The 21598-nt window shown below is 44.0% G+C and overlaps 2 protein-coding genes across 3 annotated transcripts; both read right to left on the reverse strand.

The window, feature by feature from the left end:
• Positions 1–2505: 2505 nt before the first annotated feature.
• On the reverse strand, positions 2506–14495 carry LOC123485256 (zinc finger protein OZF-like). The gene is made up of 2 exons (XM_045216192.1): positions 14244–14495; positions 2506–4980 (listed from the first exon to the last, which is right to left on the reverse strand). The coding sequence occupies exons 1-2, from the start codon at positions 14407–14409 to the stop codon at positions 3521–3523; spliced, it is 1626 nt and encodes a 541-aa protein (XP_045072127.1). The 5' UTR covers positions 14410–14495; the 3' UTR covers positions 2506–3520.
• A 2166-nt stretch (positions 14496–16661) lies between these two features.
• Positions 16662–20720, reverse strand: LOC123485257 (gastrula zinc finger protein XlCGF57.1-like). Of its 2 annotated transcripts, XM_045216194.1 has the most exons (3): positions 18964–19161; positions 18563–18582; positions 16662–18430 (listed from the first exon to the last, which is right to left on the reverse strand). In XM_045216194.1, exons 1-3 carry the CDS (start codon positions 18981–18983, stop codon positions 17139–17141), a joined length of 1332 nt encoding a protein of 443 aa, XP_045072129.1. In that variant the 5' UTR covers positions 18984–19161; the 3' UTR covers positions 16662–17138. The 2 variants fall into 2 exon arrangements, with proteins under 2 accessions (XP_045072129.1, XP_045072128.1); XM_045216193.1 differs by lacking the exons at positions 18563–18582; positions 18964–19161 and adding an exon at positions 20436–20720.
• Positions 20721–21598: the final 878 nt, after the last annotated feature.

Consider the following 21598-nt stretch of genomic DNA (forward strand, 5'->3'; position numbering starts at 1 on the left):
AGAGGTCTGTAATTTTTATCATATGTACACTTCAACTGTGAGAGACGGAATCTAAAACAAAAATCCAGAAAATCACATTTTATTTTATTTTTTATTTTTAAGTAATTAATTTGCATTTTATTGCATGACATAAGTATTTGATACATCAGAAAAGCAGAACTTAATATTTGGTACAGAAACCTTTGTTTGCAATTGCAGAGATCATATGTTTCCTGTAGGTCTTGACCAGGTTTGCACACACTGCAGCAGGGATTTTGGCCCACTCCTCAATTCAGACCTTCAGGTTTCGGGGCTGTCGCTGGGCAATACGGACTTTCAGCTCCCTCCAAAGATTTTCTATTGGGTTCAGGTCTGGAGACTGGCTAGGCCACTCCAGGACCTTGAGATGCTTCTTACAGAGCCACTCCTTAGTTGCCCTGGTTGTGTGTTTCGGGTCGTTGTCATGCTGGAAGACCCAGCCACGACCCATCTTCAATGCTCTTACTGAGGGAAGGAGGTTGTTGGCCAAGATCTCGCGATACATGGCCCCATCCATCCTCCCCTCAATACGGTGCAGTCGTCCTGTCCCCTTTGCAGAAAAGCATCCCCAAAGAATTATGTTTCCACCTCTATGCTTCACGGTTGGGATGGTGTTCTTGGGGTTGTACTCATCCTTCTTCTTCCTCCAAACACGGTGAGTGGAGTTTAGACCAAAAAGCTCTATTTTTGTCTCATCAGACCACATTACCTTCTCCCATTCCTCCTCTGGATCATCCAGATGGTCATTGGCAAACTTCAGACGGGCCTGGACATGCGCTGGCTTGAGCAGGGGGACCTTGCGTGCGCTGCAGGATTTTAATCCATGACGGCGTAGTGTGTTACTAATGGTTTTCTTTGAGACTGTGGTCCCAGCTCTCTTCAGGTCATTGACAAGGTCCTGCCGTGTAGTTCTGGGCTGATCCCTCACCTTCCTCATGATCATTGACGCCCCACGAGGTGAGATCTTGCATGGAGCCCCAGACCGAGGGTGATTGACCGTCATCTTGAACTTCTTCCATTTTCTAATAATTGCGCCAACAGTTGTTGCCTTCTCACCAAGCTGCTTGCCTATTGTCCTGTAGCCCATCCCAGCCTTATGCAGGTCTACAATTTTATCCCTGATGTCCTTACACAGCTCTCTGGTCTTGGCCATTGTGGAGAGGTTGGAGTCTGTTTGATTGAGTGTGTGGACAGGTGTCTTTTATACAGGTAACAAGTTCAAACAGGTGCAGTTAATACAGGTAATGAGTGGAGAACAGGAGGGCTTCTTAAAGAAAAACTAACAGGTCTGTGAGAGCCGGAATTCTTACTGGTTGGTAGGTGATCAAATACTTATGTCATGCAATAAAATGCAAATTAATTACTTAAAAATAAAAAATAAAATAAAATGTGATTTTCTGGATTTTTGTTTTAGATTCCGTCTCTCACAGTTGAAGTGTACATATGATAAAAATTACAGACCTCTACATGCTTTGTAAGTAGGAAAACCTGCAAAATCTGCAGTGTATCAAATACTTGTTCTCCCCACTGTATATATGAGAGAAAAAAAACATATGGGGGATTGGAAGTGATGCAGACAATTACATTGATGGAAGTTAAAATCTATCTGCAATATTAAAGCTGATCTACCCCCCCATTAAATAATAATAATAATAATAATAATAATAATGATGAATACAAAAAAGGCACCCCCGCACCATCACACCTCCTCCTCCATGCTTCACGGTAGGAACCACAAATGCGGAGATCATCCGTTCACCTACTCTGCGTCTCACAAAGACACGGCGGTTGGAAACAAAAATCTCAAATTTGGACTCATCAGACCAAAGGACAGATTTCCACCGGTCTAATGTCCATTGCTCGTGTTTCTTGGCCCAAGCAAGTCTCTTCTTCTTATTGGTGTCCTTTAGTAGTGGTTTATTTGCAGCAATTCATCCATGAAGGCCTGATTCACACAGTCTCCTCTGAACAGTTGATGTTGAGATGTGTCTGTTACTTGAACTCTGTGAAGCATTTATTTGGGCTGCAATTTCTGAGGCTGGTAACTCTAATGAACTTATCCTCTGCAGCAGAGGTAACTCTGGGTCTTCCTTTCCTGTGGCGGTCCTCATGAGAGCCAGTTTCATCATAGAGCTTGATGGTTTATGCGACTGCACTTGAAGAAACAAATAGGGCTATCTTCTGTATACCACCCCTACCTTGTCACAACACAAGTGATGGGCTCAAACGCATTAAGAAGGAATGAAATTCCACAAATTAACTTTTAACAAAGCACACCTGTTAATTGAAATGCTTTCCAGGTGACTACCTCATCAAGCTGGTTGAGAGAATGCCAAGATTGTGCAAAGCTGTCATCAAGGCAAAGGGTGGCTACTTCGAAGAATCTCACTTTTTTGGTTACATGATTCCATATGTGTTATTTCATAGTTTTGATGTCTTCACTATTATTCTAAAATGTAGAAAATAGTAAAAATAAAGAAAAACCCAGGAATGAGTAGGTGTGTCCAAACTTGTCTCTGGTACTGTATTATAGGTAATGAATGTGTAGGGACTTCTGAAATTCGACAGATTTTGTGGTGAAGCAGAAACTCAATTTTAGCTAAACATTTGAGCTAAACACTAACCTTTGTCTTGTTTCCTGTAAGTTCCCAGGACGTCACAGAGACCCATGTCAGGACCTTTTTAGCACGTTCTCAGGACATTCATTTTACTAGTTCTTAGGACGTCCCATGGGAATGTTCTCTGGGGGACCTTTGTGTAGTTCTCTGTAAGTTCCCAGGACGTCACAGAGAACCATGTCAGGTCCTTTTTGGCACGTTCTAAGGACGTTCATTTTACTAGTCCTTAGGACGTGTGATGGTGCCAAGTGAACATTCTCTGGGGGACCTTTTTCTAGTTCCCAGTTAGTTTTTTGGACCTTCTTAGGACATTGTGTCATGGTCCCCTGGAGGTTTTGTCTAGTTCCCAGTTTGTCCCAGGACGTCTTTAGGATGTTCTTGCAACAATGTGTCACGCTCGCCTGGATGTTCTTGGAGGTATTAGTCCCAGGTGTCCCAAACCATGATAAGTCAAGTAATGAAATTGTTTGGGGGTTTTAAGGTAATTGGTATAATGTTTAGCTAAAATGGTGTAAAAACAGGTAAGCAATGATAATATGATTACATTTGACATGATCACTTAGTAGACTTTTCAAAATGACTCCGCCTGGGATTTGAACTCACAACCTCTGGATTTGGGGTATGCAGATCTTTCTGCTACGCCACAAAATCTGTAGAATTTCAGAAGTTCCCTACACATTCATTACCTATAATACATCTCTGCACTTCACAAAATAGTGCCATCTGCGCTGCTATTTTTGTCATCAGTTGATATGACTCTTCTCTCATTGACTTCATTGACTTATTCCAGCTATCTATGAGCGTGTACTCAGAGTATTGTCCACATCCTGCCTTTTTATTCTCATCTTGTGACTAAATAGATCTTTGTCCTAATTTTCTTTCTTTCATGTTTCATCCCGTTTTCCTCCTTTGTGGATGTTTTTCACATGGATCAGTAAGTTGGACTTCTGACTGAAGCTTTTCCCACAGTCACCACAGCTAAATGGTTTCTCTCCTGTGTGAGTCAGTTTATGGTTCCTTAGGTTCCCCTTCTGATAGAAGCCTTTCCCACAGTCTCCACAGATAAATGGTTTCTCTCCTGTGTGAGTAAGTGTATGCTTCTTTAGGGACCCCTTCTGATTGAAGCTTTTCCCACAGTCACCACAGCTAAATGGTTTCTCTCCTGTGTGAGTCCGTTTATGGTTCCTTAGGTTCCCCTTCTGATAGAAGCCTTTCCCACAGTCACCACAGATAAATGGTTTCTCTCCTGTGTGAGTAAGTGTATGCTTCTTTAGGGACCCCTTCTGATTGAAGCTTTTCCCACAGTCATCACAGCTAAATGGTTTCCGTCCTGTGTGAGTCCGTTTATGGTTCCTTAGGTTCCCCTTCTGATTGAAGCTTTTCCCACAGTCACCACAGCTAAATGGTTTCTCTCCTGTGTGAGTCAGCATATGGTTCCTTAGGTTCCACCTATGAATGAAGCTTTTCCCACAGTCACCACAGCTAAATGGTTTCTCTCCTGTGTGAGTCCGCATATGGTTCCTTAGGTTCCCCTTCAAATTGAAGCTTTTCCCACAGTCACCACAGGTAAATGGTTTCTCTCCCACTCCTGTGTGAATCCTCATGTGCTTGGACAGATATCCTTTGAGTTTGAAGGTCTTGCCACAAACAGGGCAGGTGCAGGGTTTGCCACTGTGACAGAGGCGGACATGGGCCTTTAGTTTACAGGTGGAGTTGCAGCTTTTTCTGCAGAAGCGGCATTCACGGAGTCTCTTCTTGTAGAGAGTCACATGCTTCTGCAGGTCAGCTTCCAGAGTAAACATTTCGCCACAGTCACGGCAGCGGTGAGGTTTTCTAGACGTGGTGCTGGGTTTGGAACAGTGTTCCTCCATTGATGGTTTTGGATTCAATGATGGGCTGGGATCCAATGGTGGGCTGCTGTCAAGTCCTACTGGGTTTATGCTTACGGCTGAGCTTTGGCTGGAGGCATTGTTTTGATTATCTGGAGGGTGACAGGGACTGTAGAGACCCTTAAGGTGGGTCACAGTAACATAAGGTGTGAGATCTACTTGTTTAGGGTCACTCTCTCTGTTCTCCACAGTCTGGGTTTGGGGAAGAGTCAAGGACTGAAGTGGGTCCTCCTGATCACATTCACTTTTCACACAGGAAGGAGTGAATTTGATATCAGCCTCCAGCCCTTGAAGGTGCTCTTCCTCCTGAGTGGTCCTGAGTTCCTCCTGTTCCTCTTTAATCTGTGGAAGCTCTGGGTTCTCCTGCCCCAGACTGGGGCTCCACTCCTGCTCACAGTGCTGCTGATCAGGGAGAACCTCCTCTTCAGAGACAGCGAGAGAGAGCTGCAGGGAGTCTGGAGGAAAGGAGAGAGCAGCAGAGGTTATCTATACAGCCTTTAGACGGTTGTCACTAGCTGGCACAGCCACAAAGTCATAAACCCTGCCTTTTCTCTAATTGAAAACAGCATGTGACATTGATATAAGTCAGAAACATTTATTCCTGTGCCAAAACGGTAGGTACATTTTGGTCATAAAGTATCTTCCAAAACTGAGTTATGAGATTTGAGTACAAGAGTTTGTCATGACTTATTTGAGGGTTGGGTTTAGATTTCCACAATACCCTTTGAGTCGTGTCAGGGACAACTGTAGCATTCTAGCTAACTCTTCCCCTAACCTTAACCCAATTCACCTAACCTGCTACATAAATTATCCCAACCTTTGTCATTAGTTCTCCTAACCACCAATGTAAATTCTCCCCATAATTCTCCTTTGTTGTTATCATGCAACAAGCAACCTGGTCTCAGAGAAAGATGTATAATACTATAGCTCCTCAAATAGAGATAAGTTTGGTCATCCAATTCGTATGCTATTGTACGACCAGGTAAGACGTATGATAGTATAGCTTCACTAATTCGTATGATTTTGTACGACAGCTATGACATTCATAATGTAACCTACTGTAATATATCATACTAAATGTATGGAATGATTTACTTACCAAATCCTACAAATTGTTCTGAGACCAGGTTGCACAACACCGGTGCTTTGAGGCTTGCTTAACATTTTCAAAGCAGTCTGATCCGATAGAAATTTTAATTACCCCGTGATCAATGACATCCGAAGCTTTGTTTGACCACATGCTTATTCGAAACGTGTGTTACAAAATCTGAAAGTACACAGATTTGTAAAAATGTTACAGCAATTGAACAGCAGCTCAGCAGGTAGGGTTTGGAACCATGGAACACTGACAATAAGACAGAGTCGAATCGCGGCAAAGCACAATATTTGGATTTATTTTTATGTGAAACCACACTATCTGCACATTGTTGTTCTAATAATTAATTTCATTTAGTAGGCTATATAATAAGCTTTTGACACACTCGCATCCTCCTAAATAATGGCATGGATTCAGTTTTAGGAAAAAATAAGAATTTTGAAGCAATAAAGGGAAGTGGGGTGTAAGATGCCAACATCATTCAAGCCCGTGACTAACCGCTGCACCAGAGTTTTGATATGTATTTATTTTTTTTACAAATCAATTATCTGAACATCAAACGCTGCTGACCAGCAGATGTCACTAATGTGCAATGTTTTAAGTCTGTGGCTGCGGATCAGACTTTTTCTGGTCCTTTTCCCCCCCGGACTAAAGGTCCTGAAGTTTCTGTGCATATGTTTATTCTCTACTTCACGCCCAGTCTCTGCTCTAGTCGTAAAGATCAGGTTACTCTGGCGAAAGGTGCTAATTTAATAAATTTATATCAAAGCTGAATCTATGTCTGCAAGATCTTATGATAGTATTTTACATAACATAACCGAAGATAGTAGCATTGCTTAACGTTACTGTAAGACAAAAACAACACCGCATTTTTCTCTCATGTGGCCAAAACACAACACCGTGCCACTAGGCAAAATACACAGGTAGGCTATGCTACAGTTTGATATCACCAGCTGCTCTAAACTTCACTGTACACCATTCAAAACAACACTGTAGGCTACTTCAAACAACTACTTCAAACAACACTGTATAAATCATTAAGATCTAAACCTATATGCCCATGAGACTGATCAAAGTAGGGCCGGGACTATACCAGTATCACGATACTCGTTAGTATTGTGGCAAGGAAACAAAATATGAAGCCAATTTAACTTCTTTAGGAAAACAGCCCTAATGTTGGAAACAAACATCATTATGTCGTCATCCAGAGTCACATTTATTTATTTTCTAAGCTATAGTACACAATATTTTACATACAGCAGGTTAAAGAACCAAAGAGTTTGGTCTGCTTCATGTTTTCATTGGAAAAAATATTGCGATACTGGTATTGTCCCGGGCCCAGATTCTGCATGGACGTTTCACCGGTAAAACGTGAGAAATGTGAAGGGAAGGAGACCACAAATGTTTTTTTTGTAAAGAAACACATGAGCAGAACATGATCCGCACATGCGCAGAAGCTTCGGGACCTTTAGTTCGGGAAAAAAGGCAGGGGAAAAGTTGGATCCGCAGCCACACTGTTGTTTTAAACGCCACGAGTAATGAACCGTTTTTCGGCAACTCAGCTATAAATGAATTGGAGACAGTGTACAAGATGGACGACCATTATTTTTAACACAATCCACTCACGTTCACATACGCCATTTGGTGGTTGATGCCATCTTTCTAGATCCGGTTGAACTGGGACGACTATGCCTACACCTGCACACTAGCACAGTGCAAACTGGACAGACGGCAGTACCATGCCAACATGCTCAGGCACCAGGAACTCAGCCACACTAGCACAGTGCAAACTGGACAGACGGCAGTACCATGCCAACATGCTCAGGCACCAGGAACTCAGCCACACTAGCACAGTGCAAACTGGACAGACGGCAGTACCATGCCAACATGCTCAGGCACCAGGAACTCAGCCACACTAGCACAGTGCAAACTGGACAGACGGCAGTACCATGCCAACATGCTCAGGCACCAGGAACTCAGCCACACTAGCACAGTGCAAACTGGACAGACGGCAGTACCATGCCAACATGCTCAGGCACCAGGAACTCAGCCACACTAGCACAGTGCAAACTGGACAGACGGCAGTACCATGCCAACATGCTCAGGCACCAGGAACTCAGCCACACTAGCACAGTGCAAACTGGACAGACGGCAGTACCATGCCAACATGCTCAGGCACCAGGAACTCAGCCACACTAGCACAGTGCAAACTGGACAGACGGCAGTACCATGCCAACATGCTCAGGCACCAGGAACTCAGCCACACTAGCACAGTGCAAACTGGACAGACGGCAGTACCATGCCAACATGCTCAGGCACCAGGAACTCAGCCACACTAGCACAGTGCAAACTGGACAGACGGCAGTACCATGCCAACATGCTAAGGCACCAGGAACTCAGCCACACTAGCACAGTGCAAACTGGACAGACGGCAGTACCATGCCAACATGCTCAGGCACCAGGAACTCAGCCACACTAGCACAGTGCAAACTGGACAGACGGCAGTACCATGCCAACATGCTCAGGCACCAGGAACTCAGCCACACTAGCACAGTGCAAACTGGACAGACGGCAGTACCATGCCAACATGCTCAGCACAGTGCAAACTGGACAGACGGCAGTACCATGCCAACATGCTCAGGCACCAGGAACTCAGCCACACTAGCACAGTGCAAACTGGACAGACGACAGTACCATGCCAACATGCTCAGGCACCAGGAACCCAGCCACACTAGCACAGTGCAAACTGGACAGACGGCAGTACCATGCCAACATGCTCAGGCACCAGGAACTCAGCCACACTAGCACAGTGCAAACTGGACAGACGGCAGTACCATGCCAACATGCTCAGGCACCAGGAACTCAGCCACACTAGCACAGTGCAAACTGGACAGACGGCAGTACCATGCCAACATGCTCAGGCACCAGGAACTCAGCCACACTAGCACAGTGCAAACTGGACAGACGGCAGTACCATGCCAACATGCTCAGGCACCAGGAACTCAGCCACACTAGCACAGTGCAAACTGGACAGACGGCAGTACCATGCCAACATGCTCAGGCACCAGGAACTCAGCCACACTAGCACAGTGCAAACTGGACAGACGGCAGTACCATGCCAACATGCTCAGGCACCAGGAACTCAGCCACACTAGCACAGTGCAAACTGGACAGACGGCAGTACCATGCCAACATGCTCAGGCACCAGGAACTCAGCCACACTAGCACAGTGCAAACTGGACAGACGGCAGTACCATGCCAACATGCTCAGGCACCAGGAACTCAGCCACACTAGCACAGTGCAAACTGGACAGACGGCAGTACCATGCCAACATGCTAAGGCACCAGGAACTCAGCCACACTAGCACAGTGCAAACTGGACAGACGGCAGTACCATGCCAACATGCTCAGGCACCAGGAACTCAGCCACACTAGCACAGTGCAAACTGGACAGACGGCAGTACCATGCCAACATGCTCAGGCACCAGGAACTCAGCCACACTAGCACAGTGCAAACTGGACAGACGGCAGTACCATGCCAACATGCTCAGGCACCAGGAACTCAGCCACACTAGCACAGTGCAAACTGGACAGACGGCAGTACCATGCCAACATGCTCAGGCACCAGGAACTCAGCCAGAGCACGTGGACAGTTAAAGGTCATTAACAATCAAAAATCATGTTTTTCATTAAATTTGATGATATTTGAAGGAAACCAGATCAAAGTATGATGACCAAAGTATGAAAAATTACTGTTGCTTCTACATTGATAAAGTTTGATCATAAAGTTACTGGTCCCATCCCCCATGTCAAACACTTGGATTAATTATTAAGGGGAAAGGTGACATCACCTTAACTCTCATGTTAATACACCAATGTTAACATTCTCTTACCTAATTTAAATAAGTACCGCCTCGTAACCAACATCGGAGAAGGCGTGTTTGCAGAGGGGCGTGGTTTATATAGCTAGAGAGCTACTCTACTGGTGCCAAAATTTAACTGTAGGGTTTCAGCTAATATAATTACAAGTTGACCCTCTTCATCTATGGCAAAGATACTTATATGTTTCCCCTTTCATCCGTGTCTGGTGTTAGCTAGGTCTTCAGTCAGCATGGAACAAAACGCGGGAAAGGGTCTCAGACGTAGTTGTCAAGTCAACTCATCCGTCAGTGCTGCTGTGAACTGCATCACAACAGACATGCCAACTGGGAGATAAAAAAATAAGGATATCATTGATGCAATTTCAATGTTGTTTGATTTGCTTTGTGTATCACCAAATTAGCTTGAGATTATTTTACTGCAACACTGCATCCAAGTTGCTCAAAGGCGTTTCAAAGAGCTGTCAGTCAAGGCGAGCTCATGTATATGAGCTCCCTGCCAAAAGCATGTCTTTTCAAACTTCCTGGTAGTTAGCCATGAGATAAAAAGTACTTTTCAGAATGACAGTTCAGGAAACTTTAAACAAACCAACCACACTTCCCCTGGCCAGCTGGCTCATGACATCAGATCATGAAAATAAAATGTGAATATAATTCAATGTATGTTTTGTGCACAAAGGTGATGACTAAGGTCGTGTCTTATTAGGAACATTCCAATTTGACTTCTCTATGGGGCCATCTTTTGGGAATTGTCTTTCTGGGCTGAACTTCAGTTAATCAGCAATACAGAAACTGTTCTTTGGGAACAGGCGAAAGCATGCTTTCAGACAGGAACCCTTGGGCCTTCTTTTCCGCAACAATTTGGTGAAAGCCCCAAAGGCCTCAGAAAGCCTTGTTTTCCAATTTTCTAATAGTTAATAAAACATCTTGAAATGGTGATCAATGAAGGCCTAAACATGTTATTTATTGAGCAGAACTGCTAGCTATGTATACTGAACAAAAATATAAAGCCATCATGTGAAGTGTTGGTCCCAAGTTTCATGAGCAGAAATAAAAGATCCCAGAAATTTTCCACACGCACAAAAATCGCATTTCTCTCCATTTTTGTGCACACATTTGTTTACATCCCTGTTAGTGAGCATTTCTCCTTTGCCAATATAATCCATCCATCTGACAGGTGTGGCATATCAAGAAGCGGATTAAACAGCATGATCATTACACAGGTGCACCTTGTGCTGGGGAAAATAAAAGGCCACTAAAATGTGCAGTTTTGTCACAACACAATGCCACAGATGTCTCAAGTTGAGGGAGCGTGCAATTGGCATCATGACTGCAGGAATGTCCACCAGAGCTGTTGCCAGAGTTTAATGTTCATTTCTCTACCATAAGACGCCTCCAATGTCATTTTAGAGAATTTGACAGTACTTCCAACCGGCCTCACAACCGCAGACCACGTGTAACCACATCAGCTCAGGACCTCAACATCCAGCTTCTTCACCTGCGGGATCGTCTGAGACCAGCCACCCGGACAGCTGATGAAACTGTGGGTTTGCACAACCGAAGAATTTCAGCACAAACAGTCAGAAACTGTCTCAGGGAAGCTCATCTATGTGCTTGACGTCCTCACCAGGGTCTTCACCGGACTGCAGTTCGGATTCATAACCGACTTCAGTGGGTAAATGCTCACCTTTGATGGCCACGGGCACGCTGGAGAAGTGTGCTCCTCACGGATGAATCCCGGGTTTCAACTGTACCGGGCAGATGGTGTGTATGTATGGAGTCCTAGTGGTGAGCAGTTTGCTGATTTACATTTACGTCATTTAGCAGACGCTCTTATCCAGAGCGACTTACAAATTGGTGCATTGACCTTATAGCCAGTGGGATAACCACTTTACAATATGTATTTTATTTTTCTTTATTTGGGGTGGGGTAAGGGGGGGGGGTAGAAGGATTACTTTATCCTATCCCGTGTATTCCTTAAAGAGGTGGGGTTTCAAGTGTCTCCGGAAGGTGGTGAGTGACTCTGCTGTCCTGGCGTCGTGAGGGAGCTTGTTCCACCATTGGGGTGCCAGAGCAGCGAACAGTTTTGACTGGGCTGAGCGGGAACTGTGCTTCCGCAGAGGTAGGGGGGCCAGCAGGCCAGAGGTGGATGAACACAATGCCCTCGTTTGGGTGTAGGGACTGATCAGAGCCTGAAGGTACGGAGGTGCCGTTCCCCTCACAGCTCCGTAGGCAAGCACCATGGTCTTGTAGCAGATGCGAGCTTCAACTGGAAGCCAGTGGAGTGTGCGGAGGAGCGGGGTGATGTGAGAGAACTTGGGAAGGTTGAACACCAGACGGGCTGCGGCATTCTGGATGAGTTGTAGGGGTTTAATGGCACAGGCAGGGAGCCCAGCCAACAGCGAGTTGCAGTAATCCAGACGGGAGATGACAAGTGCCTGGATTAGGACCTGTGCCGCTTCCTGTGTAAGGCAGGGCCGTACTCTCCGAATGTTGTAGAGCATGAACCTACAGGATTGGGTCACCGCTCAACGTTGTAAACAGAGAGCCCCATGCTGGTGGTGGGGTTATGGCATGGGCAGACATAAGCTACGGACAATGAACACAATTGCATTTTATCAATGGCAGTCTGAATGCACAGAGATACCGTGACGAAATTGTGAAGCCCAGTGTCATGCCATTCATCCACCGCAATCACCTCATGTTTCAGCATGACAATGCACAGCCCCATGTCGCAAGGATCTGTACACAATTCCTGGAAAATGAAAATGTCCCAGTTCTTCCACGGCCTGCATACTCATTAGACATGTTACCCATTGAGCATTTTTGGGACGCTCTAGATCGACGTGTATGACTGTTCCAGTTCCCGCCAATATCCAGCAACTTCGCAAAGCCATTGAAGAGGAGTGTGACAACATTCCACAGGCCACAATCAAAAGTCTGATCAACTCTATGCGAAGGAGATGTCGCACTGCATGAGGCAAATTGTGGTTTTCTGATCAACCCCCCTAACATTTTTTAAAGGTATCTGTGACCAACAGATGCATATCTGTATTCCCAGTAATGTGAAATCCATAGATTAGGGTAAAAAAATAAAGGGAACACTTAAACAACAATGTAACTCCAAGTCAATCACACTTCTGTGAAATCAAACTGTCCACTTAGGATGCAACACTGATTGACAATACATTTCACATGCTGTTGTGCAAATGGAATAGACAACAGGTGGAAATTATAGGCAATTAGCAAGACACCCCCAATAAAGGAGTGGTTCTGCAGGTGGTGACCACAGACCACTTCTCAGTTCCTATGCTTCATGGCTGATGTTTTGGTCACTTTTGAATGCTGGCGGTGCTTTCACTCTAGTGGTAGCATGAGACGGAGTCTACAACCCACACAAGTGGCTCAGGTAGTGCAGCTCATCCAGGATGGCACATCAATGCGAGCTGTGGCAAGAAGGTTTGCTGTGTCTGTCAGCGTAGTGTCCAGAGCATGGAGGCGCTACCAGGAGACAGGCCAGTACATCAGGAGACGTTGAGGAGGCCGTAGGAGGGCAACAACCCAGCAGCAGGACCGCTACCTCCGCCTTTGTGCAAGGAGGAGCAGGAAGAGCACTGCCAGAGCCCTGCAAAATGTGTCTGCTCAAACGGTCAGAAACAGACTCCATGAGGGTGGTATGAGGGCCCGACGTCCACAGGTGGGGGTTGTGCTTACAGCCCAACACCGTGCAGGACGTTTGGCATTTGCCAGAGAACACCAAGATTGGCAAATTCGCCACTGGCGCCCTGTGCTCTTCACAGATGAAAGCAGGTTCACACTGAGCACATGTGACAGTCATGACAGAGTCTGGAGACGCCGTGGAGAACGTTCTGCTACCTGCAACATCCTCCAGCATGACCGGTTTGGCGGTGGATCAGTCATGGTGTGGGGTGGCATTTCTTTGGGGGGCCGCACAGCCCTCCATGTGCTCGCCAGAGGTAGCCTGACTGCCATTAGGTACCGAGATGAGATCCTCAGACCCCTTGTGAGACCATATGCTGGTGCGGTTGGCCCTGGGTTCCTCCTAATGCAAGACAATGCTAGACCTCATGTGGCTGGAGTGTGTCAGCAGTTCCTGCAAGAGGAAGGCATTGATGCTATGGACTGACCCGCCCGTTCCCCAGACCTGAATCCAATTGAGCACATCTGGGACATCATGTCTCGCTCCATCCACCAACGCCACGTTACACCACAGACTGTCCAGGAGTTGGCGGATGCTTTAGTCCAGGTCTGGGAGGAGATCCCTCAGGAGACCATCCGCCACCTCATCAGGAGCATGCCCAGGCTTTGTAGGGAGGTCATACAGGCACGTGGAGGCCACACACACTACTGAGCCTCATTTTGACTTGTTTTAAGGACATTACATCAAAGTTGAATCTGCCTGTAGTGTGGTTTTCCACTTTAATTTTGAGTGTGACTCCAAATCCAGACCTCCATGGGTTGATAAATTTGATTTCCATTGATAATTTGTGTGATTTTGTTGTCAGCACATTCAACTATGTAAAGAAAAAAGTATTTAATAAGATTATTTCATTCATTCAGATCTAGGATGTGTTATTTTAGTGTTCCCTTAATTTTATTGAGCAGTGTATTTCAAATGACTGATTGCCTTATATGAACTGTAACTCAGTAAAATCTTAGAAATTGTTGCATGTTGCGTCTATATTTTTGTTCAGTGTAGCTATCAGTAGATCTACATACAAACCTATTCTACATAGTTTGATCTCCGGTGTGATCCGCAGCAGTCTCCGTAGTCGATCATTCTCCTCGTGGTACTCCGTTACAGTTTCTTCAACTGCCCCGAAAATCTCCACAGCAGCCGCGGTTAAACGTTCATTTAAAAACACACGAAACGACTGCAGTTTAGACATGTTTCAGTAGACTGAGTGTTGGGTATTCAGCTAGTATGGCTTCGTCCACGACAAAAAAGATGGTGGTCACAATCAAAACAAACCTGCTCTCAGTTTTACTTCCGTTTTGTTCTGTTTTTATCAGCGGGTGGCGAGCCCATGAACAAATCACAGCGCCCCCATGTGGATGTGGTTTTACTACAAGCTACAGACCAACGATAATGGGATACAGTAGCTCAGCGATTCTTGAAAGACGGGACAACCTCAACTTTATTATATTTTTCTTAATATTAACAACATTTGAAATATATATTTTGATAGCTCAAATAACCTCCTAATTCTAAAAATGTTTCACAAAATGCTTACTAACTGGATTTATGTCAACTCCATCAGACATCATAAAAGGCATTTAATTTTTACATTTATTGTCCAACAAATTGTTTCATTCTAACATTAGATTATTCAAATATGTAATACAAAACTCCAAACATTTGGTTTTATTTTATATCGCTATATCAGGGATGGGCATTTTTCCTCAGTTGCTTCATGACTAAAACCTAATTAAAATAAACATATTTGAACCAAATGTAATATCCTATCAGGTAGATGGAGTTAACAGTTTATGGTTGTGACCATGGTGATTTCAATATTGTTTATTTAAATCTATTCAAAGTTTAGAACTTAACAGACCATGACTGGTCTTGTTGCAGTACATGTAATGAGGAGATGAAGAAGGGGTCGTTGCTCATTCTTGATTAATTTATTAATTGAGGATTTTAGACAAATCTGACGGAGTTGACCAAATCTCGAGACACCTTTTTTTGGGAATCACAGTTTTGAGAGAAAAAATATTCAGAGAGGGTTATTGCAGGGAACTACATATGATACTTTTTCAGTTATATTATTATAAAATTCCCACAGTGGAAGAATACCTGACCACTGTGACTGACCCAATATTAAGGAAAGCTTTGACTATGTACAGACTCAGTGAGTATAGCCTTGCTATTTAGAAAGGCCGCTGTAGGCAGACCTGGCCCTCAAAAGAAGACAGGCTATGTGCACACTGCCCACAAAATGAGGTGGTGTGAACCTAATCTTGATTTACAGTCACCTCTGACCCCATAGTACACAACATCTATAACATCTTCCCTCATTCCCATGGTCAATCCAGGTTAGGTCAGTCATGTCTGGTTCAGTTTAGCATGGTCCTGTTTGTCTGTAATACAGTGTGTGTGTTTTAATGAATTTAGTAATTGGTAAGAGTCAGGGGCATCATGCACCATTATTTTAGAGGGGGCATGAAGTACGTGAGGTTCGAGGGGGTGTGGTTTGGAGAATTTAGCATATTTCAAACATTGGTATATAATATCTTATAAACCGGGTAGTTCAGGTTCTGGATGGTGATTGGTTGAAATCCGTGGTATATCAGACATTAAAAACCAGGTGGTTCGAGCCCTGAATGCTGATTGGCATTTAGGGCTCGAACCAAAAAAGTACAATTAACTGGTCTAATTACGTTGGTAACCAGTTCATAATAGCAATAAGGCACCTCGGGGGTTTGTGGTATATGGTCAATATACCACGGCTAAGGGCGGTATCCAGGCACTCCGCGTTGCATCGTGCTTAAGAACAATCTTTAGCCGTGGTATATTGGCCATATACCACATCCCCTCGGGCCTTATTGCTTAAATAACCCAATAATTTAAGCTATTTTTGTATTTTCTAAAGTCTAGCAACCTTGCCAGCAGGCATGTGGAACAAAAATATAAAACGCAACATGCAACAATTTCAAAGATTTTACTTTGTTACAGTTCATATACGGAAATCAGTCAATTGAAATAAATATATTAGGCCATATTCTATGGATTTCACATGACTGGGCAGTGGAGCAGCCATGGGTGGGCCTTGGAGTGCACCCACTTGGTAGCCACGCCCACCCACTGGGGAGCCAGGCCCAGCCTATCAGAATTACTTTTTCCCCACAAAAGGGCTTTATTACAGACAGAAATACTCCTCAGCACACAACTGATTGGCTCAAACGCATTAAGGAAATAAATTCCACAAATTAACTTTTAACAGACACACCTGTTAATTGAAATGCATTCCAAGTGACTACCTCATGAAGCTGGTTGAGAGAATGCCAAGAGTGTGCAAAGCTGTCATCAAGGCAAAGGGTGGCTATTTGAAGAATCTCAAATAATTTTGATTTGTTTAACACTTTTTTTGGTTACTACATGATTCCATATGTGTTATTTCATAGTTTTGATGTCTTCACTATTATTCTACAATGTATAGTCAAAAGAAAGAAAAACCGTGGAATGAGTAGGTGTGTCCAAACCTGTCTCTGGTACTGTATTATAGGTATTGAATGTGTAGGGGACTTCTGAAATTCTACAGATTTAGTGGTGAAGCAGAAAGATCTGCATATCCCAAATCCAGAGGTTGTGAGTTCAAATCCCAGGTGGCAATATGATTACATTTGACATGATCCCTTAGTACAGACATTTCAATATGACTCCACCTGGGATTTGAACTCACAACCTCTGCATGGTTGTCCCCTACACATTCATTACCTACAATACATCTCTGCACTTAACAAAATAGTGCCATCTGCGCTGCTATTTTAGTCATCAGTTGATATGACTATTCTCTCAATGACTTATTCCAGCTGTACTCAGAGTATTGTCAACATCCTGCCTTTTTATTCTCATCTTGTGACTAAATAGATCTTTGTCCTAATTTTCTTTCTTTCATGTTTCATCCTGTTTTCCTCCTTTGTGGATGTTTTTCACATGGATCAGTAAGTTAGACTTTTGAGTGAAGCTTTTCCCACAGTCACCACAGATAAATGGTTTATCTCCTGTGTGAGTAAGTGAATGCTTCTTTAGGGACCCCTTCTGATTGAAGCTTTTCCCACAGTCACCACAGCTAAATGGTTTCTCTCCTGTGTGAGTCAGAATATGGTTCCTTAGGTTCCACCTATGAATGAAGCTTTTCCCACAGTCACCACAGCTAAATGGTTTCTCTCCTGTGTGAGTCCGTTTATGGTTCCTTAGGTTCCCCTTCTGACTGAAGCTTTTCCCACAGTCACTACAGCTAAATGGTTTCTCTCCTGTGTGAGTCAGTTTATGCTTCCTTAGGTTCCCCTTCAAATTGAAGCTTTTCCCACAGTCATCACAGCTAAATGGTTTCCGTCCTGTGTGAGTCTGTTTATGGTTCCTTAGGTTCCCCTTCTGATTGAAGCTTTTCCCACAGTCACCACAGCTAAATGGTTTATCTCCCACTCCTGTGTGAATCCTCATGTGCTTGGACAGATATCCTTTGAGTTTGAAGGTCTTGCCACAAACAGGGCAGGTGCAGGTTTTGCCACTGTGACAGAGGCGGACATGGGCCTTTAGTTTACAGGTGGAGTTGCAGCTTTTTCTGCAGAAGCGGCATTCACGGAGTCTCTTCTTGTAGAGAGTCACATGCTTCTGCAGGTCAGCTTCCAGAGTAAACATTTCGCCACAGTCACGGCAGCGGTGAGGTTTTCTAGACGTGGTGCTGGGTTTGGAACAGTGTTCCTCCATTGATGGGTTTGGATTCAATGATGGGCTGGGATCCAATGGTGGGCTGCTGTCAAGTCCTACTGGGTTTATGCTTACGGCTGAGCTTTGGCTGGAGGCATTGTTTTGATTATCTGGAGGGTCACAGGGAATGTAGAGGCCCTTCAGGTGGGTCACAGTAACAAAAGGTGTGAGATCTACTTGTTTAGGGTCACTCTCTCTGTTCTCCACAGTCTGGGTTTGGGGAAGAGTCAAGGGCTGAAGTGGGTCCTCCTGATCACATTCACTTTTCATACAGGAAGGAGTGAATTTGATATAGGCCTCCAGCCCTTGAAGCTGCTCTTCCTCCTGACTGGTCCTGAGTTCCTCCTGTTCCTCTTTAATCTGTGGAAGCTCTGTGTTCTCCTGCCCCAGACTGGGGCTCCACTCCTGCTCACAGTGCTGCTGATCAGGGAGAACCTCCTCTTCAGAGACAGCGAGAGAGAGCTGCAGGGAGTCTGGAGGAAAGGAGAGAGGAGCAGAGGTTATCTATACAGCTTTAAGACATCAGGGTTGGGGTTAGCCTCTCCTGATTCCGAGTGTAGACTTAAATCAGAATGTTCAATAAACTTAATTTGACCTTACTCTACCTGTTGTCCGCTGATTTAGTCTGAATGCCATTGGAAATTTGAGACAAAATATCCACAGGAAAGTATTACCGTATTTTTGTTTTTTGACTTTAGTGCAATAGTCACAAGTACAGTATGTGTTGAATGTTCACAACTCTGAGTACAAAACAGATCATCAAAAAGGCAGTTGTTTCAAAACTCTAAGCACATTTTCAATTGACTAAGTACAACACAAAATTATACAATCACTTTTTCAACAAATTTAGCGTTTAATCTAGAACTTTACCAACTGAGCCACACAGGACCGTTTTCACAATGCAATGCTCACATTACTTTTGATATGATTGTCATCTCATTCATCAAAACACATTTTACTATTGGGCATACTTAAATCGCCTGCTCTTAATTGATAATCACTTAACTGTTTGGTAAAGTTACCCATTGCATCCGTTTTGGAACCGGCTGCCTCCAGGGTGGGAGCCAGGTGACCTGCTCTCACGGATGGCGAAGTCGACTCAAAACTAAATGGTTATGTAGGTTAAGCACGTGGAGTAATGAGTAGGAAACCATGTTATCACATGCAAACGTGATTGCTTTGGATTTAAACACCGTTGGACTTCCCAATGACCGTCGGGCTTCCCAATGAAAACTAGTCTGAACATATATTTCATGGAAAAGAGATGTATGTTTCTTTAGGATGCAACATTCTACCTTGTTGACATCATGACCAAGTGGCGCAGATTTCTGTTCGATTTGACAAGGGCGCTCCTCCCTCACCGTTTTTGCCCGTTCATATCATAGGCCATAGCACGGTGCCCCACGGCTCAGGTTATTAGAACTCCCTCATTTTTCACCAAGCGCAAACCCCTACCATCGGGGCAACCTGGGCCAGACAAACGAGGGGATTCTATTAAGCTGGCCCGTGCTCCCAAGTAGCGTAGTTTGCCTCCGGGTTTACATTTCTGGACAAAGGCGAAGTCGGCTCAAAACAAAAGTGAAGTAGGATTCGGTGTTTTCACATGCAACAAAAAAAACTGCTTTGGATAAAAACGCTGCATTCCCAATGAAAACTAGTTTGAAAATGCAAACATTCATTTTATGAAATAGAGATGTATGTTTCTGAACAATGCACCAGTATGCCATGACAACATGACCGAGCAACGCAGATTCTGTTTGATTTGAGAAGGGCGCTCCTCCCTCACCGCTTTTTCACGCAGTTCACTCCTCCCACCTGAGCAACCCAGGACAGATAATCGAATCCCTTCATTGCTTAAAGCTACAACCACCAAACAAACCTCAGTATGTTCAAGAACATTGAAGGTTTTGGGGAAACGTGTCATTCAGTACAAACTGTTCAAACATTACATCGAACTGAACACCCCAGCGTTTTGAAAAGTCGGTTTAATAATATTTTCTTGTGGATATTTTGTGTACAATTTCAAAACGAGTCATAAGGACCAACCGCAGACAACCGGTAGAGTTCAAATTAACAGTACATTTTATTCAACATTCTGGCTTGTAGAGCTCGTAACTATAGGATAGTCTCAGACTGTCATCAGCGAGGTAACAAAGTCGGATGTATAAGGCAAGGTTGGGGTCAATTATAATTTAAGTAAGTCAATTCATGAAGTGAACGAGAATTCTAATTCAATTATTTAAATAGAAGATTTTTTTCAATCCCAATACATTTAAGATAAGAAGCTAGTATGTATTTCAAAAAAGTTTTTCAATTTTTAATTCTAAATTCAAATCACCTTGTTTTCGTGACAATGTTTTCATTAATGTACGGTATAGTTAATAAAACATCTTGAAATGGTGAACACTGAAAGCCTAAACAGTTTATTTATGGTGTTGAATTGTAGCTATCTAACTAGCAGTACATCTACATACAAACCTATTCTACATAGTTGTATCTCCGGTGTGATCCTCAGCAACCTCCGAAGCCGATCATTCTCCTCCTGGTACTCCACTACCGTTTGCTCAACTGCCCCAAAAACCTCCAGAGCAGCTGCCGTTAAACGCTCATTTAAAAACACACGAAACGACTGTAGTTTAGACATGTTTCAGTGTACTGAGAGTTGGGTATTCAGCTAGTATGGCTTCAGTCCACGAGGAAAGAATGGTGGTGGTGGTCCTCTTCTTCTTTGATGAGGTTTAACGGCGGTTGGCATCCAATTAATGTTGCATTACCGCCACCTACTAAACTGGAGTATATCTCCCTTAAACTTTGCTTTAAAAAAATATATATATAATAATAATAATACAACAAATACCCTACCATCTAACACTACACTCACAAAAACAATAATAAATACCATACTCCACTATTTAAATCTATTTAGTCCTACTTCAGGCCAACAGCCTGAAAGGATGGGACACCACTACTTAACACACCCTGTAACTCTCCTCTCTGCAGCTGCCACCACAACCTCTTTTTTCTGCGACTTACGTTCCATCCCTGCCGTGTAGTTGATAACCATTGCTATAAATGCCAAAAATCCAATCTTACTGAAACGTATATCACTTGTTGGTTTATCCCTATGTACTGGTACAGATCTAATACTCACACCATTCCTCTCAGGATCCCTCCCCCTTGACCTATCTTCCTCTACTTTCTTCACTGCCTCAGCATATGACAACTTCTGCACTACTCTAACCCTGGAAACCTCAACCTGCCTCTCTTTCACTGGACATTTCTGATCCCCAGCCCCATGGGCACCCCTACAATTAACACTTACTACTACTTTCCCCAATGCGACACATTCCTTTGTCTCATGCCCTTCTGCACACTTCTCACACCCAGGAACCTCCCTCCTACACACTGCTGACACAAGCCCATAAGCTTGACACGTGTAACAACGATTCGGCATAAAAGTTCGTACAGGATAACTTATATATCCTAACATCACTTTGTCGGGCAAAGACTCAACATCAAAACTCAAAATAACAGACAATGATTATTCTGTTTCTCCACTCATGCCACCCTGTCTGCGTCGCACCAAACACCGGGAATCTTCCCCTTCAGTTGGTCAGCTAAGAATGGTGGTCACAAACAAG

This window comes from Coregonus clupeaformis, unplaced genomic scaffold (genome assembly GCF_020615455.1).
Source record: "Coregonus clupeaformis isolate EN_2021a unplaced genomic scaffold, ASM2061545v1 scaf0633, whole genome shotgun sequence".
Taxonomy (NCBI): domain Eukaryota; kingdom Metazoa; phylum Chordata; class Actinopteri; order Salmoniformes; family Salmonidae; genus Coregonus; species Coregonus clupeaformis.

Bases quoted from the DNA above. Each gene is read 5' to 3' on its own strand.
- LOC123485256 (XM_045216192.1), bottom strand. From the start codon at position 14,409: ATGTCTAAACTGCAGTCGTTTCGTGTGTTTTTAAATGAACGTTTAACC. The intron at 4,981-14,243 runs GTTTGTATGTAG...CCTTTCCTCCAG, and splicing joins GATCAAACTATGTAGAATAG to ACTCCCTGCAGCTCTCTCTC.
- LOC123485257 (XM_045216193.1), bottom strand. From the start codon at position 20,601: ATGTCTAAACTACAGTCGTTTCGTGTGTTTTTAAATGAGCGTTTAACG. The intron at 18,431-20,435 runs GTTTGTATGTAG...CCTTTCCTCCAG, and splicing joins GATACAACTATGTAGAATAG to ACTCCCTGCAGCTCTCTCTC.